Source organism: Trachurus japonicus, chromosome 19, assembly GCF_045865225.1.
Source record: "Trachurus japonicus isolate A0001 chromosome 19, Traja_1.0".
Classification (NCBI taxonomy): Eukaryota; Metazoa; Chordata; class Actinopteri; order Carangiformes; family Carangidae; genus Trachurus; species Trachurus japonicus.
In genome coordinates, this window is record NC_140925.1 from 6,221,098 (window position 1) to 6,241,366 (window position 20,269).

The window sequence follows — 20,269 nt, forward strand, 5'->3', positions numbered from 1 at the left end:
AAAACTATATATATAGTCGCTCAATGTGTGTGAAAGGATTTCAGAAATATTAAAAGGACCTTTAATATGAACTGTGAATATCCACTGAGCTTCTTGGCTTAAAGTCAGTGACACCTTAAATATTTCTGCACGGCCGGGCCCTGGAGCTTTAGACGGTAGAAATCAGACGAGTTTCCAGTCGGGTTGAGGGAACAGCTGAAGCAGAAATCCACCTCCCAGCAGTAGTCGGACCAGCAGACACAGGCGTGGGAGGACAGCAAGAGAGGGAAAAGAGGAAAAATGAGTAGAAAGACGGAGTTAAATGAGTGGAAGGAAGGAAGCAAGCGGAGAAGGGCGCGGAAAAAGGAAGAGAAATGAGGGAGTTAAAGGAGATAATGATGTAAAGAGCAGGGCAGAGAGAAACTGGTGAAATTAAGAACAACGGAGGATTAAAGAAAAAAATGTCACTCCTGGAAGTTCTTCTTCCTCTTTTTCTTCTTCTTATCATTAGTCTGTGCTGTTCTACTTACTCTAGGAATTATGTGGCGACGAAGCTGTAACGTACCCACTTTCCTCTCAGCTTATGTCGCCCACTTTTACAGGAGTTACATGAGGACGGTGAACGAGCTGTACTGTTTACACTGTAAGAGAATCAATAGCTTTGCACTTAAAAAAAAAAAGAGTAGAGAGAAAGAAATGTTTCAAATGACACAAAAAAGTTATTATTAGTTATTGAGATCTTCTTGTACTTGAAACTCCAGCAAGATGCAAGCTGTTGGTGCATTATGGTCCATGAGAGATAATGATGGAATGGAAACTGAAACAAACTGTGGCGATGCAGAACTCAAACTTGTCCTGTTTGATTCTCATCAAAGTAACTGGGACTTTATTAAAGCTCCATACAGTATAAAGGGAGATGTTTGTGTTAAAGCTCCATTAAGTATAAAGGGAGATGTTTGTGTTAAAGCTCCATACAGTATAAAGGGAGATGTTTGTGTTAAAGCTCCATACAGTATAAAGGGAGATGTTTGTGTTAAAGCTCCATACAGTATAAAGGGAGATGTTTGTGTTAAAGCTCCATTAAGTATAAAGGGAGATGTTTGTGTTAAAGCTCCATACAGTATAAAGGTAGATGTTTGTGTTAAAGCTCCATACAGTATAAAGGTAGATGTTTGTGTTAAAGCTCCATACAGTATAACGGTAGACGTCCATGTGTAGTGTGATTATAAAGCAGCTCTAGGTTCTATATTAACACTGTGAAAGTATCAAAGCCTCAGTCCACAGAGAAATGCACACAGCCTGTATTCAGAAACTGAGCCTTGAAACCAGCCGTCAGGACTTCCTGTCACTTTGTGATGTCACAACTAAGCAGTCACCCAAAGCCCCGCCCACCTGCATCCACCATCCAACACTTGCAGGATTTGGTTTCTTTGCTTCTTTATTTGTACTCAATCACTTGGAAAACAGCCAGCCAATCAGAAGAGAGACTCAGAGCCCCTGGTTCTTAAAACCACTAATAGATCTCCTCATGGATCAATACTACAGATAAACACAAGGGAGAACTGATGAATGACTTCCTCCCATCCCCTCGATGGAGGTGCAGTCTGACTCTGGCTCTCCTCTCCTGACCTCTCCTGTATCAGTGCAGAAACCCTGCATCCCCTGTAGTGAGCAGCTGCTGGTGAAGGCTGCAGGCTGGAGCTGCACTGTTGACTTACTCACAAGTGGCAGTTTGTTCAGGGCCCATTCCCACAGAGACAGGTGTTGATTTGTGGAAAAAATAAAAAATAAACAGGTGCAGATGTTGGCTGGTTGGAATGGGAGTTGTCACACCTGTGTCTCTGTAAATACGGCAACTCTGATTTAGATAATCGATCCAGACAATAAAGGCAGTCAAAATATTGACTCCTGAAATGTGTAAAAAATCCTCGCGTGTACAATAAATACCAATATTCTAGCACTGGCAGCCATTTTTTCTGCAGGCGTCCCTGAACGCAGCTGCTGTAGCGATGCAGCTGGAAGTGCTTCCTGCTGCTTTGAACACGGGTTGAAGTGAAGCTGCTCTCCGGCTCTGAGCTCCCAACGCTCGGCGCTGTGAGGATTTCTTGTTGTGGGCCCTCCCCCGGGGGGGTTTGTGCCCATGTTGCGAACATTTACTGTTAAACTGAGCACACAGAGTGGTGTTCTGCTAAATGGAAAAGGGTTGTTTGCTCCTCAAATAGACATTGCATCATCAGCGGCAGTGACTTCACACAGAAAATGAAAGGCTTTCCGTGCTCATGGTTGGCACTCTAAATGTAAATGTGTTCATTTAGGTTGAACCACACGCAGTTATATAACCCGACCTGACTTGCGTGTTTCTAACAGAGGGACTCTGCAAAACAAACAAACAGTTTAACACTGTAACTAGACACAAATTGCTTAGCTCGCAAGTGGAACGTGGTGGCGCACATTAATGCATCGTCCACAAAGTCAGTCAGGATTACATCATGGGCCGTATCGCCATGATGATCGCAGCTGCATGTGATGCAATTATTTCTGCATATTGTAAATGTTTTCAGGCTTGTAAATGTGCAGTAAGATGGAAATATGTCTTTATTTTCCTGTCAACAAGTGACCCGATACATCTTGTTCCTCTGAGCCGCGGAGCTCCAGTGTCCAGAAACTATTAAAAACACATCAGTGAGCCAACAAAGACGCACTGGGTGACACACTCTTTCATCTCCATGAATACACACTCTGTTTGTTTTGACTCAGACCCAACACACAACAATATCCTGCAGGCTGGAAATACTCACTGGACTAGAGAGCACCAAATGTGTATTCATCCAAGTCCCTGGAGATCTGATGCAATCTGAGGCCGATTTGATTGAGATATCGTGACTGCAGCCACCCTCGGACAATAATTTAAATTAAATTAAATTTTGTCAATAAATATGAACAGAAGGACAGAAAGTAGCTACGTGATGGACTGGCAAACAGCTGAGTCACGGTCCCTCTCCCAGATGTCATTGTGTGGGACGAAATTAGAAAGTCTGATTAAAACAACTCGGTATGTAAATTCAGTGATTAGTGCAGAAAAATAAAAAATCTAGTTCATGTGAGAGAAAAAATACATGACATTAGTGAAAACAACCTGATTCTCTGAGTGATATCTGGGCCAAACAGAAGCTGCAGTTGACGCCTGATGAATCTTTAATGATCCCAGAAGTGAAATCATCCAAAAAAAAAAAAAAAAATTGCAGAATACAGCAGGAAAATAAGGAGTAGCCGAAGCAAAAACAAACAAACAACAATTATAAACAAGCAAAAAGGGTTCACTCATCGTATCATTTACTAGATCTTGTCCTCTCTACATGTCCCTGAATATTTCATGTCCAATTTCATGATTTTTTAAAAATGTCTTTTTTTTTTTTATTCCTCGTGTCGTCTCTGCAGTTCCCGATGATCAGCGAGTTTGGCGAGGACACCAACTCCTACTGCTCCTTCGAGAGCAAGGAGACGGCGCTGCTGCACTCGGAAAATGGCAACCTGCAGCAGAGAGTCAACGTCCTGACCCATGAGGTGAGAGGAGGAGGAGGAGGAGGAGGAGTGGGGAGAAACAAGGGGGAGAGAGAGAGATAGCCTACTGTTTGAGGGAGGCGCAGTGGGATGATGGGAAAATAATCCACTCTGCTGTATAGATTCATTTTGTTCTAGAGAGCAGAGGAAACCGTTATCGCACCAGAGCCGGGGTTCTGCAGAAATCCCCTCCCTGTGTGTGAATTAATTGAATTAAAAAAGCGAATTGAGGCCAACCCTGGTGGACATATGATGAATGACGTCCAGAACTAATTAAGCGTTAAAGCTGCTGTCCAAGCAAAATTACTTAGATGGGGTGTTTTTTTTGTTTTTTTTTAAAGAAAGCGTCCGGGCTGCAGTGTGACATGGGATTTTCACACTGGCGTTCTATTTTATTTTATTTTTTAAAAACACAGCCTAATTGGGACTAAACCTGACCAAGATTTTTTTTGCTGAACGTGTAAACGCCTCAAGGAGGAAGGAAAATAAGAGACAATGTGTCTTTTCATGTGTGCATAGGAGTTATAGCACTCTGTGTCACTCCCATGTACTGTAAAGTGGAGTGAGTCTCGCCACTCCCTCCCCTCTGTTTCTGTGACTGTGGGAACGAGAGAGCATGGAGGAGAAAACAACTGACACAGGAAGGCAGCGGTGAGACTGGCGGCGGCGGCGATGGCGGCGGTGGTGAGAGAGAGAGAATGAGAGAAAGAGAGAGGAAGGAAATGGTTTATGGGAGCAGCAGAAACGATTAGCGCGGGACGCACAAGGTCACACGGCTCTGACACCGGCCATTCACAGTGATGAAATGTGCCACGGCTCACTGAGCATGCTCTACTGGGACAGGACCTCCCACCTTGCCCCTCCCCTCTGTCACACACACACACACAAACAAACAGCATGCACACGCACACTCCTCCCGTTCCTATAAAGGAGGTGACTCTCAGTTATCAAGGAGCGGAAGAGAGGAGTGACATCTTTTCTGTTATTGGTTTTCATATAAAATGCAGATGAAGTGCAGCTGCTCCTCAGGCCAGAGCCAGGCCTCCAGCCCAGTGTCATAATCTGGGTCAAATATTGTTTGGGAATATTCATAATATATAATATATAATAAATATTTTAGCAAAATGAATCCATGCACTCAACCCCAACATACAGCTAAAGTGTTGAATCCTCCACAGCAACACTCAACGTGCAGCTCCAGCTCGATGTCAGCCGACACACACACACACACACACACAATGCCATGTCCCTGAGTCAAACTCTTGTTAAATCCCCAAATTAATGTGTTTATTTAAATCATAAACAGAGCAAATCTGGGATTAAAAAGATCAGAAAATTGTAAACTGTGCAGAGGGAGCGTCAAACGCAGGGTTAACGGGGCCCGGCAGCTCCTCGGAGCCCCCGAGGGCCCCCCAGCACGTTAATCCAACAGTGACTCCTTTCTGTCTTTCAACGTTTACTTGCAATTAACTTGGTGACACAACACGCAAACAGCAAACGGCAACACTTACAGAGGCAGCTGCAGCTGTTGCCCTGGTAAACTGTGGTATAGTGCACATGAAATGTACAGTACAGAGGACAAACTGGATAATATTGATATATTAAAGGAGACTCATCATGCCCCCTTTCCACAAATTAAAATAGGTCTGTGACATGCTTTGGTCAAAATACCCCAAGGATCAAACATCACAGCTCTTTTCATCCTCTCAAAACAGCCCTGTTCAGAACGGCTGGTTTCAGTGCCTGTCCCTTTAAATGCAAATGAACCACTGCTTGCCCCGCCCCTTCTACTGGTACCAGGTAGGGGTGGTATTATGCAAATTCAAATCCTAGTTACATCACTGGAAGATAACTGAGGAAACAGCTTGTAAAAAGCTTTTTGTCAATTCTCATGTTTTGGGGTCCGGAAGGCAAGACAAGCACCAAAATATATGTTAAAGGGCCTTAAAAAAGTGACATTTCCATAATATGTCCCCTTTAAAACCCTTATTCCTGAATTATGGAGGGATCGGATCTGGGAACTAGAGGTATTCTGGTCAAATCCACTCCACAGCTCATCTGAACTGGACCTGAAGACAATTAGACCTGATCCTAATTACTGAGAGAAACATCCACATCGTCTCTCTCCATCTTCCTTTAAAAAACAATTGTTCTCCTGCAAGATTTAAAGTCCCAGCTTCACTGATCAGCTGATAGAGTCTGTCAACAGTAGAGTAAACGTAGTGACACACACAAACAAACACACATGCTTGCAGCAACAGAATGGGACTGTACCTGACCCCAGTTTGACTAAATATAATATGAACCAGTTTGAGGTTGTGAGTCAGGTTTTGTTTACTAGGAGCTGATGATGATTAATGGATAACGATGCATCTGCAGCAGCAAATTCCCCGTCTGTCGAACTGATCAAGGCTTCGTTTTATTGCTCATGAATTCAACTTTTTCATTCGATCTCTCGGTGAACTGCTATTTCTCCAATTTTTATCTTTTAAACAAACCTGCAGATTTTTGACGTTACCATTGAAATGCGTTCACACTGAGGAAACAGACACAGCGAATCAGGAGAATCAGACCCAGACATGTTTATTACCTTCACTTTTTCAATCATTTTAGGTTTGGCCAGTGCTTATTTAATTTTGTTGCTCTTTCTTTCTCTGCAATCCATTTAGCACCAGCACTTAACAGTGCAGAAAAGTGCATTCATTTGCATTTTATTTGCATATTTGCTGCAAATGTGGCTGAAATTTGCACTAGATTTGATTTGATATCTGACAGCTCAGTTGTAATAGTTCTAATAAACCAAAATTATTCTTAAAATGACACAATTTAAGTGACATTTCCCAACTTTTGCCTTGTCCCATGTGGATTTAAACCCGAGGCAGCGTTGACATTGACACAACTGGAAAAGCCACATTCAACACTGTAATCATATCAAGTGTTTTATACCTCTGCCTGTTGTAAAAGACCAATTAGACTAAAAATACCAAAGAAAAAAGAAACAGCTCTGAACCTAAAAGCCATCCGACACAATAAAGCAGCTTCTAGACTAAAGTGAAAATTTAAAAGGTGATAATGAGCCCGTCTTTAGAAATTAGGATTGTTTCTGTGTAAGTGTATGTGTATATGTGTGTGTGTGTGTGTGTGTGCGCTCTCCTCAGTCACGATGCTGCTGACGATCCGTCCTCACCCTTGCTGCCAGTTTCCTGCAGCATATGTTACGACAGACACAGTGAATAGGCCTCGGCGCTCCCACTCGCTCTGTCTGCGTCGAAGTGACCGCGCTCGTCCATTTAAGAGAATAAAAACACATCTCACCCCCAGTCCCCCCTCCCCCCTCTGCCCTCCCCACCCCCACCCCTCCCCCCTCCCCCTCCTGGCTGCATCCTCCTCATCTCCTCATGTCACTGCCCTCAGATGTGTCAGATGTGTCAGACGGTGTGTGATTATGGCGTCCAGTGAAATTCACCCTCTCATTATGTCACAGTATGAGGAGGGAAAAAAATCAGCACGACATCAAGAAAGTCTTTTTTTTCCTTCTTCTTTTTCTTCTCATTCTTGTACTTGGATTCATGATGTATCCATTTGTCAAGATGAGGGAGGCGGCGCTGCTCATGCTGACGTGTCAGGATCTCAGTGTCCTAAATTTGCTTGGTTACACAACCGGCTTCTTAAGAGACAACGTTTGATGACTCTGACAATGGGAAGTTTTTAAGTGTGCTTTTTTTTTCTTTTTTCTTCCTCTTCGTCTTCTTCTTATCTCCATCTTTGTGAGGAAGTTTGAAAACCGTCAAAGAAGGGAGGGGAGGCAAAGAAAAAGATAAGTGAATATGTGTCAAGCTGAAGCGTCTCTTTCTCTGCAGCTCCAGAAGAGAAAGGAGAGAGAGGAGCAGCTGGAGGATGTGATCCAGGCCTACGAGAAGATCCACATGGAGAAGAGCAACCTCCAGAGGGATCTGGACAAGATGGTCAGAGACATTATTCAGTTCACTGCTCTGTGCATTTGTGTCTTTTTTTCCTCCTTCTTCTTCGCCTTCTCCTTTTTTTTCAACAGGCGCTTTACGCAGGAGCCATATGGTCCATTAATTAATTCTTACAGTTTCACACTCTGATGATGATGAGGGATGAATATAAAATTAGCTGTTTATAGTTAATTCACCAAATCAGTAGACGGCCAAAAGTATGTGGACAACCCGGGTCTGTGCAGTTAAAGGGGAATATATGAGATATTCTGAAAAATAGGCACACTTAATGTCAACAGCTAAATAAAGAAACTCTTTGTTTTTGTTTTTCAGTTAAAGGTCCTAAATAGAGTTAAAAAAAATGTAGATGTCCACATACATAGTGTGATTGTAAGCAGTTCAGTCCACAGTCCTCAGAGAAAGGCACACAGCCTGTATTCAGAAACTGAGCCTTAACAAACAGCCGTAAGGACTTCCTGTGACTTTGTGATGTCACAACAAAGCAGTCTCAAAGCCCCGCCCACCTGGACCCTCCAACCTAGCTAGATTTACTTTCTCTGAAATCTGGAGAGGGTCGTCACAGAGACCAGACCTGACAATCTGTTCAGAACAAAAGCAGAAGTCAGGTGGATTAAGAAGAGAAGATAAAAACAGCTCCTACATTTCCCATAATGCAACACAATAGAATCTGTTACTTTCTCCTTTATTCAAACAAAAACTTCATTTAAAACCTTAATGTGTAAAGTTAAACTTTCTCTTTAACACACGTGGGGACAAATGAGACGTTCAGGCCTGTGGGTTTCATAGAGTTCATATTTGTCAACATCCATCACATTAATGATTCTGCGTGGCCCTCGGGTTATAGCGTGTTTCCATTACACACACACACATTTACATACACACACATTCACATCACCTGTGCCCTTGTTGGTGAAGCAGCAGTGAATGCTAATTACATCTCCACCTGTTTTTCTGACATTGTTTGTCCTCTGAAGAACAAAGTCCTCCTCTCCACAGGCCGGTCAGAGGTCGTCAAGCTGCTGGGGCTTCAGACGCACTTGAACACACGCTCAGCATTTTAAAGGGCCATTTCACTATTATTATTTTTTTTAACACACTACAGTAAGCTCAGTTTACTCGTTTTATGAGATGCACTACTCAGCCTGTAAAACACTTATATAAAGCTCCGCTACAACAGTTAATGCCATAAACCGATCAGTCTGTGCAACACAGTCTAATAACTCCAGCAGCCACTATAAATGGTGAATAAGAGTAACAGTCGTCTATAAGAGTGTAAATGTGATTTAAAACCATGTGTGTGTTGCTCTGTTGCTCCTGATGCTACTTCAACATTTATCACTCTGATAGTAAAAACAGGGAAACAGACACTGCATCACTTTGAGTGCTTGTAACTGCCTCTGAGAAAACGGCGTCCATTACTTAAAAACAGAGAAGAGCTGACATAAAGTCACACAAAGTGCAGATCTAATGTGTTTTTATGGTGTGATGTAAGTAAAACATTAACAAATTTCAATAGTTTTTGTGTAAAAACCAACTAAAATTAGCTTATAGCTGTTCTCTGTAAGTGACGTCCTCGGTTGATTTCATACTGCGAGCTTTATTATTTTGCGAACACATAACTGTAACTGGTTACAAATCAAAGTCGATCCAGCACCAGGCAGAAGCTTCCAACTGAACAGATTGGCTGGCTGGTCTTCCCCAGATCCCCTCTGTGATAATAAACCGTCTCATATGAGAGTGAAGTCCGCCGAGCGGCCTCATGCCGAGCAGCCTCAGCAGTTTTCATGTGGTCCGGGGTGATTAAGCGATCGAGGTGCGCCAGCTTTGTTGGAAGTGCCACCTGCCGAGGGACCGACCCGAGTGTCAGCGTCGCCCCAAAAGCTGTGGCTGCGATTGTTAGGATGCCTCGTCGATCTTTGACCCTGCAGCAGTTTACTCACTGATATTTTTATATACCGTATGTGATTGTGTTTGCGTGTTTGTGCATGTTCCACTGAGACTTTATACAAAAACTACTGAAATGATTTGCACCACACTTGGAGGAAGGGTGGATCATAGACTGGAGGAGATCTCATTTAATTTCTAGGAAGATCTGGATGATTTACTATAAATTACTTTCATTTTCTCTAAAGTCTGGTGTACAGTATGTTGTTGACACTGGACCTGGATGTATTTCTGTGTCCTTAACAGAAACAGAAAAAATAAATGCAAATCAAATGGACATTTAGCAGCATTCAACAATCTGGTTTTCAGCGGGCTACAAAGAAGCAAAGTTCATGTCCATCTCAGCTGTAACTGCTTCTGTGGTGCAGGCAGAAGAACAGAGACAAGTCTGTGCACAGGCAATGTTAACTGTCAGCTTCTGATGAGGTATCGAACGCCGCGTGACCATGACCATGTGTGTGCGTTTACAGACGAGCCTGGTGGAGAAACACGTGGAGCGAATCCTGAACCTGGAGTCGGTTCTGCGGCAGAGAGACAACTCCCTGCAGAAACTCAACCTGCAGCTGCACAGCAAAGACATGCAGTACCTGCAGCTGCACGCCGGCCCCGACGCACACAGTGAGTTACCTACCCAGCATGCATCAGTTTATATATAGTATCTATATATAAAGATGCATTGAACAAATGAACGACTGGATGTTAAGTAAAAGTGAAACTCAGGCAGAGACCAGTTTCAGTTACTGGGACAAAAAAAAAACCCCAAAAACATTGTATTTACCAAATTTATCCCCATCAAATCAATTACAAAGACGATACAGAATTAAAGAATTAAAGGGCTTATGTGTCAACAAGACTGAGACTTGCCCATGTTTACCTGTTCCTGTGTGGTTTGTACAGCTCCTAACAGTTCAAGGCCAAAACACATAACGGCTCCACTGCTACATTATTAACTGTTCAGACGTCTCAGTTTGCAGCAAATCTCTGGAACAAACTTTACTGCACCAGATTTTCTAATCTCCAGTCGTCCTCTATGTCACTTTTTAAATCTTACTTATTTGTCTTTTTAATCTGTTTTGTGTTTATTTTACTTGTCTCATACAGAAATACAGATTTCAGGGAGCTGCCTGACTCAGTGTTTAGGTTTGTGTAATATTTAACTGATAATCAATGTGTCAATGGTTTCATTTTGATAATTACAGCAAGATAAGACGTTTATATATCGACTGCAAGTTTGTTTAAAAAAAAAGAAGAAAAAAAGCCCAGACACCTGTTATCTCTGTTCATCACTGCTCGTCTCCTCTCTGTTACTCAACCTTTAAACACATCCAACAATCTGGCCGCAGAGCGTTTTTTAATTGAGGTCGGGTTAAACCTCGACCGGCTTGGACGCGTTGTTCCAACTCCCCCAGTCTCAGCCTCAGAAAGCGAGAGGACCTGTGATCCACGCAGGGCGCTCGTGACTGAAACTGAACCCTTCTGGCTTCAGGAGCGTTTTGAGTGGAGCGACTGGTCCTGAAGAGGATTTGAGGATTTGTCTGCATCACTCAGCCTGTTGCCTCCATCTGCACTGCTGAGTGATGTCCATTGTGACTGGTCTGTTTTACCAAATGCTTCAAAACCTGTGAGATGAATTTGACTGATTACGATTGCAAATTAATTCCTGCATGGGAAAAAAAAGAAAGTTTGATGTCGTTTCAGACACGCAGGGTCGCTCCACTGTTTTTTCATGCACTGATCAATTTTGAGATTTTGGGCTATTTTTCTTCCGTAATTGTATTCTTTCTGAAAAGTTGAAAGAAATGGTAGAAAATCCACATAAAGGTGGTTATTTTCCTAATTTTGTCTTTTATTGTCAGTAGATTTCTCCTAAATTCACCATTGTAAAGCTCTCTCTCTCCTGAACAATTATGTAGGCTCCAAAAATTGTCATTTCCTCCGTATCCACAACCAATCATAAAAGTACGATTTACATTAACAATCTATGGAATTTTACAGTACAAGTCTTTAAAGGCCATTTTCTCAAAATGAGTTTTTCCTCAGACTCTGAGCTAGAAATCTCCACTTCAGCAGCACTTACAGACACCAAACCCTCCAGTTTTATTCCTGTCTATATTCTGAAGGTTTTTACAGAGGGGATTGTTGATATATCATTCACAGCCTGATTTATACAACATTTTATTACTAAAAACAGGGTGAACTTTTTTTTTAGGGCTGGTGACAGGTATTTTCTCATTTACAGAGTAAAAACTTCAGACTATAAAATGTCAACAAATAAAACAAGTAGCTTTATCCATTGTTCAGATTTCGGTTCTGGAAATGTATGCAAATTAGCACATATTTAATTTGATATTGCCTCATTTACATATTTAAACATAAAATTTGACAAAACTTGTAATACAAAAAATATTTGTCTTAATGTAAGTGATAAACTTGGGAAGTTTGATGGTGATATCTGTTAGATAAAATCTTTACCCTATTCACCTGTGGTGTCTCCCCCCCTGAAGGCCTTTTTGGGATTTCGAAGCCAAACGCAGCAGGTTCCCTCATGTTCAGGCTGCAGCACTGACTTCAAAATAAAAAAAACAGGTGGTCCACTGCCGCTGTAGAAATATTCTGTTCAATTTCAGCTGCTCTGGAGTCGACAGATGCTAAACTTTTCCTCTCTTTCACGATGGATGTGGGTGGATGATGGAAACATGGGAGGAATGTGACTCTGCCACCTCAACAGATGCCTGAGCTGATGACTGCACAGCATCAAACTCAAAGAGAGAATAGCGTCAGAGCTTTTTCTCGCTTAAAAGGAGTTTTCAAGGTAGTAAATGTGCATTATGAACAGCCGTGTGTGTGTGCATGAATGAGGACAGTATGTGTGTGTGCAACATGAGTGTGTGCTGCTGGCGAGGAGGCAGGAGGAGCTGGATATATAAAAGATGATACTGCTGCGCTGTTACATTGTCTTCTGGCTCAAGGACTGAGTCTGTGTGAGCGGAGCTGAATCACTAACATGCCCACGCAGATCACATCACCCAGGTATACACACTGAGAGAGAGAAGCCGCCCTTGGAAGAAGTCAGCTCTCTTTTTTGCTCTTTCACACTCATGTTTGTGTGTTGTACAACAATAGACTGTATAGAATGCAGAGAGGAGAAGCAGTGAAAACGTGGCCTCGGCTTTTGTGTTTCACGTCTTCGTTCTCTCTCTATCTATCTCTCTCTCCTCCGCCCAGTGCTGGACTGTCCCGCTCTGACCCTGCAGAGCTCACGCAGCCTCGACGCGCTGTCCGACCTGAAGCTGCAGCGGCTGGAGGCGGAGCTGGAGGGGGCGCGGCACGAGGCCCAGGGGGCGTGTCAGCGGGAGGAGGAGCTGAAGACCGAGGTGGAGAGGCTGAAGGAGGAGATGAGGCAGCTGCAGAACAGCCAGAGGGAGAGGGTCAGTGTCGCTTTGTTTTCGTCGTCCGCTGGCGGTGCCAGACGGGTGGAGTTTACTTCACTCACTGCACCACAAGCCTGTCAGTGATGTCACGGTCTTAGCAACAGCAAACAACCCCAGTGTTTCCTTATGATGCATTCACTGAATTATTCAAAATCATCTTTTGACCAAATGTAAATCAGATTTATCGCCAGACAGGAAATTGATGTTGGACAATTTGCAGAAATACAACATTTAAAGGAGACATATTACGCCCCCTTTCCACAAATTAAAATAGTTCCCAGGTGTCTTAAAGACATGTCTGTGACATGCTTCGGTCAAAATACCCCAAGGATCAAACATCACAGCTCTTTTCATCCTCTCAAAACAGCCCTGTTCAGAACGGCTGGTTTCAGTGCCTGTCCCTTTAAATGCAAATTAACCACTGCTTGCCCCGCCCCCTCTACTGGTACCAGGTAGGGGTGGGGTTATGCAAATTAAAATCCTAGTTACATCACTGGAAGACAACTGAGGGAACAGCTCATAAAACCACATGGATTTCAACCTAGGGAGCCTGAAAATTACAGATTTTTTGTCAATTCTCACATTTTGGGGCCGGAAGGCAAGACAAACAACTAAATATATGTTAAAGAGAGCCTTCAAAAAAGTGATAGTTCCATAATATGTCCCCTTTAAGGTGCAACCACATCATTAGTGCCAATATACAGTGCTGCTTGAAAGTTTGTGAACCCTCCAAACATGGTGCCCATCATGTGATTGTGGCCAAATAATTTAATTTTGACGTCCACGAGGCCTCCGGTTTGTCCAAGTGGCAAAGTTTAAACAGGAAACTTTGTTCTTTATTGAGAGCAGAGGCTTCCTTCTTCTCATTTTCGAGCGGGTCCTTATTAACAACAAAATTATTAGTATTTTTATTATTTATTGACCTTTTTTGATCTTACAAAACCTTTCCTAAGGATGTCTCATTTGATTGGTCGACTTAATTAATTACTTGAGCACCAACATGTGTTTCACCTGAGTCTATTACAGTACTTGACTTTGCCAATTGCACATACTGTGATTCCATGTTTCACATAGTCAGCTGGCTACACACACAGTTCCCTCTAAACAAGTAAATGATAAACATAAACCTGACATTTCATATATAAAAACTGGCGATGATAAAATGAGAGAATCATGATAAAAAATAAACTGAAAAGTCTAAACTACTCGAGGGGGTTCACAAACTTTCAAGCAGCACCGTATCTGACCTTTCTGCTAAAAAACAAACTCACCAAGTCGTTATTATGACTTTATGTTGACATGGACACGATGTCTGAGAGATCAGGAGAGATCCTAATTAACATGAAGGCCACATAAAGGGCACCGCTTCCTGTGATGGCACTGAGTGTTGGCTTTGGACATAAATCATGGGGCGCTCAATCGTCCAACGTTTATTCCTCATCGTTTCTGGGCTGATAAAGGCATATTTACTGTGGTGGCCGTCACTGCCAGGAATCACATCCAAGAGGAAGGACAGTGTTATTCAAAGAGCTTTGCGGCTCAACAGTGGGGGCTGGGTGTCTGACAAACTGTCCAGACTCCAGGGCTGATTTTTTTTTCTCCCCACCCCCCCTTCTCCCTCCCTCCTCTTCAATGCCACATCCCAGCATCTTAAAGTGCACCGAGTCCCAGATAATCAATTCATAGATGGACCACCCCAGTCGCCTTTTCTCTGACAATGCTAACCTCAAACATGTTGTCTCGACAGGCTCTCGCCGTCAGATTTTGTCCAATATTCCTCCAGCACCTGCATGCTAATCTAATTTCATGCTCTACTTCGGCAGGAAATGACTTCTCCGTGCAAGCAGTGCGATGTGGAGTGGATAAAGAAGGTGGGAGACGAGCAGTAAGTGACCACAGACCGATCTCTGGGTGGAGGGAGGGAGGGAGGGAAGGGGAGGAGGGGGAGTAAAGGCAGGAGAGATGCAGCATCTATGGCAGCAGATCAGAGCAGACACAGGATCTGTATTTACTCTCCTGCTGTGATGTGCACAGTCTGACCTCCAGGGGCCTCATTAGGAAGTGGTTGAGCTCTCCATCGCTGGCTAACGGGGTTCAAACGCAGCTTTAATACAACAAAAAATGTTTTAAAAAGGAGTATTATTATTGTTAGGACACAAAAAACTATAAACTATAAACTGTATATGTGCATTCGACTGAGGCTTTGGCAGGAGATGAGTGTGAGCAGCAGGGGGCAGTGTAGGCACAGAGCAGGACACCCTCCTGTCCACTTCCTCCTGTCTGAGCGTTTGTTGGACACTTTTTCGCTTTTTCTTTTTCACCCCCCGTCCAAACACACACATATACACACACACACACACACACACACACACACACACACACACCAGAAAAAGCAACAGAGCAAGTGTTGAAGCGCCTTTCATTACAACAAGGGAAACGTCTGTAACTCGCTTGTGAGAGAACAACGAAAGCAGCAGCAGCAGCTTGTTTTATTTTTATTTTTACCCTGGTGAAATTGCCTCAGGCTTCTTTTTTTTCTTTTTTTTTTTGCTGCATGACTTTGCTTACAAGGTGTTGCAGGTTAACAAAAAAAAGCAGAAGAAGAAGTTTAAAAAAAAAAAATAATAATAATAATAAAAAAAACACCACAAGTTGGGCAGCCGACTCCCACACAATGAAACCCCGCAAGTGTTTCGATGGGGAGCAAACAGAAAGCAAAGAGGCAGCGCTCTGCGAGTGAGTGTGCGGTGGGGGCCGACTGTTTTTTTTCCAGACTTTGGTCACCCTTTTGGTTTTTACTCAACAATATCACTCACTCCCACTGTCGAAAAACCTATGATGCCTACAACTCTGTTTCCTGGAGCTTTTTCTTGTAATTGGGCCCATTTAGTGTAAATTGCACAGATTGATATAGGAAGGCTTGGTGTATAGGAGCTAGTAGAAGGGGGGGCACTTGAACATATCACCTTTTGCCCCCCCATATTATCAGCTGCAGTGTTCAGCTAAAGCCTCGGTGTTTATCAACAACATCTGGGCAAACTGATGAACATCTGTAAATACAAAACTGGATATAGGCATCGTTCATTTCCTTGTTTTACGTTTTCGCTGCCATGTCTAGATTTCCATCTTCTTCACTCATGGCGTGCGTAAAACAAGCCCCTCTCTCCGACCACAAGCCACAAGGCTGGCAGCCACCAGGAACTGTGCCCACCCCTCCTCACACGTACACACACACACACACACACACACACACACGTACACACACACATATACACACACACACACTTATATTCTCCTGTGCAGAGAACTGACTAATCGCTCTGCAGCTTTCAGAAAGTGCGAGCCATTTACAATAAATCACAACATGTTAATTTGAAGTTTGAGGTGAAATTCCCAGTTCTTGTTGGAAACTTAGAGAGAAAAATAACGCCACCACTGTTATTGAAAAACCAAAACACCCAACCTGCTTCAGAGCAGCTTCTATGAACATGCTTTATTGTTAATGGGCCTGTTAAAGACACAATGAAATGAGATGTGCTGCGTTCAAGTCAAGTGACGGCAGCATGACTTGTGGCTTGGACTGTTTGACACCTTTTTGTGTTCTGCAAAAAAAAAAAAAAAAAGTGTCTCATGCACAGAAGCAGAAGCAGAAGCAGGGTGTGACAGAGTGTGAAAAGCCCCCACCGTGGTCTCATGGTCGTGTAGCACATGTACTCCATGAGGCCAAACAAACGCCCCCCCCCCCCGTGCGTCATGGATGCCCTCCTCCTTCCAGAAAAGACACCCGACGATGTTTTACGAGAATACCGCAGACCGGTCTGAGTTCAGGTGCCGGTTGGCTTTTCTTTTTTTTTTCTTTTTACCCAGGAGGCCGTGTCCTTAACGTGCGTTATACGAAAAAATAAAAATAAAAAAAGGAACATTTATTATTATTATTATTATTATTTCTCTGAGCGTTGAGCTGCAAAGAGGAGCTCAGATCTCACAGGCAGCTGCAGCGACGGCTCTTTCTTTGAAACGTCCGATCAGACCAGAGGTCAGATTTCAGCCCACACTCTCTCTCCCACACACACACACACACACACACACACACTGTATATGCACACTTTTGTACCTGATCAATTCTCTCACACAACCTTTTCATCAATGTTGCACTAGCATTATCACACCCCTCCTACACACTGTAATGCACATCGTACAGTGTGTGTGAGTGCAGCTACGCATGTACAAGAGAGAGAGAGAGAGGAAGCAAATGAAAATAAATGCAAAAGAACAGACTCGCGCTGGCAAACGTTCAAAGTATTTATAGACGAACATAAAAAGACCAAAACACAACAGCTTTTTCGCAGATTTTTGTCGGAAACAGGCAGCAGCTCACGAGCCCGTGTGTGTGTGTACGTTTTGTCGGTCCCCCAGCGTGCAACTCGTGCACAGGTGGTCACACCATCAGTGTTACTACATGGGGACCACGAGAGAAGTGTTGGCAGTCCAACCCTGGGCCTCTGACACTGATTGTCAAAACACACTCAAAAGCGAGACAGTACAAGTGTGAAAAGGAAGAGCAGCGTGAATCTAAAGTGTCACATGCACCTGCTTGTTTAACACAGAGACAAAGAGAGATGTTACTGTAGCCGAGCGTCCTCACACAAGCAGCGATGCTTAGAGAAGTGGATCAATTACACTGTATAGAGGCTCCTCTGTGATAACAAATATCAAACTGCACACTCCACCCACCATGCCAGTAAGTAACCAGTCATTATTTATTTCCTACCGCTGCGCTGAATATGTCTGTTTGTGTGTAAAGGAAGAAGGTTGATTTTTTTTTTAAAGGGGGGGGCGATGCACTGATGACCCTGAATCATCTCAGTGCTGCTGGTACCAGCCACCACAGAGAGGGTAGTTGTCTGTCATGTGTCTGTGCATGGGGGTGATAGGGGGGCTCAATGCCCCACTCTGTATGAGTCATAGCGGAGGTCGGTTGGAAAACAAGGTGGGCCATCAGACGACTAACCAGGGGAAGTTATGACTTAGCTTCCACAGGATCATTTATGATATTTTGTCGGATTTAAAAGTGTGATTTTTTTTGCAAAATGTAAAAAAAAAAAAAGAAAAAAGATGGTGCATCAAAAGAAGCAAAAGAGAAACTGCTGTTATTAGCACAAGAGATGTGTAGAACTCCTCTGGTAGATACCCAAGCAGCAGGCGCACACACACACACACACACACACACACACACACACACACATACACACAGATATACACACATGACTCAATTAAGTTAGTGCGCGGGGGTGACAGGGAACATATTTCTAATTTGACACTGTTTGTTTGCTGTGTAGGCAGGATACATAAGTGTTTTTCTTTTTCTATTTTTTAATTTCTATTGTATCTTTGTATATTTGTTTGTTTGTTTTCTCTGTGCCCGTGTTGCCGTTTGTTTCTATTTTTACATATACAGCAGAAATCCCCTGGAGATGCATGAATGTGTAATTCCTGTGTCTACGCTAGTGGCTCTTTAAAAAAAACAGGGTCCTTCAGGGGCTTCCCAGCAAAATATGGACATCTTTTTTTAATTTGATTTTATAAATACGTCAATGAGTACCACAGTGAAGGTGTGTGATTCCTTTGGTCATGGGTTTCGAACACATTTGCAGGAATGTCTTGACGTAACGGATGATCAGACCGGGGATCTATGGTCAAAGGTGTCGCAGTGAGAACAATGTCTCACAGATTCTGGCGGTGGAAAAAAAAAAAGGTCAAAGGTCACCTCAGAGGTTCGCCATCAGGTTAAAGGTCTTGCAATGATCAATGATTTTTTTTTTTTTTTTTTACACAACACCAACGCTCTTTTCATCTATAGATGAAGAATTCATAAAAACAAGTCACATTTATTTTCAGTGCACGTCTTGGTAGGAGAAATTACTCAGGCTGGCAGCGTAAAACCGATTATCTAAACAGATTCCAAACTAGATTTCAAGGTGTGACATCTGTCATCCTGTAAACAGGCCTCTGATCTAAACCACCGACTCGCCTGCTATGAGTCAATTTCAGATCAAGACTGAGGAGTTTATAAAAATTGGTTAGACATTTGAGATAAGATGTCCATTATCAGATTTGAGGGCAGCTGACTTACTTCTTCCACGAACTTAAAGCAGCCTACACACACACACACACACACACACACACACACGCGCTCTGACTGAACAGCAGCGACCAAAGAGAGAACAGACTCTCACAGCTTATAGTCCCTCCGTCTCCTTGGTTCACATTAATTTATACTGTTGGATTCAGATCAGTTTCAAGCTAAAGAGTCGAGACTCAGCGAGTGCGTTGCCATGGTTAAAAAAGACACCGAGCCCTTTGCGAGCCAACCAGCTTTCTTGTTTACGGCGCCTGAAATAGATTTGCTCCGTCAGTGTGCGGCCCCTGAGAGAGTCATGACACATTTTTTTTGCACGAAATGGTGTGGTGTTTTATTCACTTCAATTACGCTCTGCGACTTTGTGACTCTAAAAATATAAAGCCCATAAGCCTCTCAATTAGCCGGCCCGGTTTGAGCTCATCCACTTTAAAGTGGCAGGGATGTGGATCAGTGGATCTGTGATGCAGGTCACTCAGCAGCAGCAGCAGCAGCAGCAGTGTGCACATCAAGGATTAAACTGAGATTACACTGTTTGTATAATCAGTTGTAATAGAATAACAACATTATAATATTCTGTAATGGTAATGATTATGATAATTACATAATTGCCTCCCCCTTCCCCCCTCCTCCTCCTCCTCTTTCAGGGTGAATCTGGCTCTGGCCTACACAGAGTTAACGGAGGAGCTGGGGCGCCTCCAAGCGCTGAGCTCCAAGCAGACGGAGATCCTGAGGAAAGCCTCACAGGAGCAGGCCAGTCCAGGTGAGCGTCCACAGACTCTCTGTGTGTGTGGGTGCAAATAATATGGGGTAAAAAAAAAACTAAAAACTGGGTCACAACCTCCCGGTCCGTCACGCTGCAGGAAGCAGCAGGTTCACTTCCTTTATTTGAGCTAATGCAGCACGTCAGTGTCAAAAAACCAACAGTGCGTAATTTAACACGTTTCTACACTTATCAACCACTTTCAGAATTTGACACTTGAAGTTACATTCATACAGGAGGTTTTCTTTTCACTCACACACACGAGCAATGAAACCTGATCAATTACAAGCCCTGCATTGCATTCATAATGCTACTTGAAGAAACTTCCATTTTAATCATTTCAGATTCTCTTGAAGGGTTTAACAGGTAGAAACTTTTCAAATAAGGATTTACCGATGTGTGAAGTAACCTCAGCTGATATTTATTTGATTTTACCAAAAGGTCCCATTGAGATTAAAGATAAATATTTCAC

General features: G+C 43.1%; 1 protein-coding gene across 1 annotated transcript in view; it reads left to right on the forward strand.

Moving 5' to 3' along the window:
* tbkbp1 (TBK1 binding protein 1) overlaps positions 1-20,269 on the forward strand; it is a 61,594-nt gene that overhangs the window by 33,081 nt on the left and 8,244 nt on the right. Inside the window, exons 3-8 of the mRNA XM_085761562.1 lie at positions 3,418-3,543; positions 7,401-7,505; positions 9,935-10,082; positions 12,690-12,892; positions 14,719-14,780; positions 19,682-19,797. Of these exons, the coding sequence (XP_085617688.1) occupies positions 3,418-3,543; positions 7,401-7,505; positions 9,935-10,082; positions 12,690-12,892; positions 14,719-14,780; positions 19,682-19,797 (760 nt within the window). The remainder of the gene's footprint in view (positions 1-3,417; positions 3,544-7,400; positions 7,506-9,934; positions 10,083-12,689; positions 12,893-14,718; positions 14,781-19,681; positions 19,798-20,269) is intronic.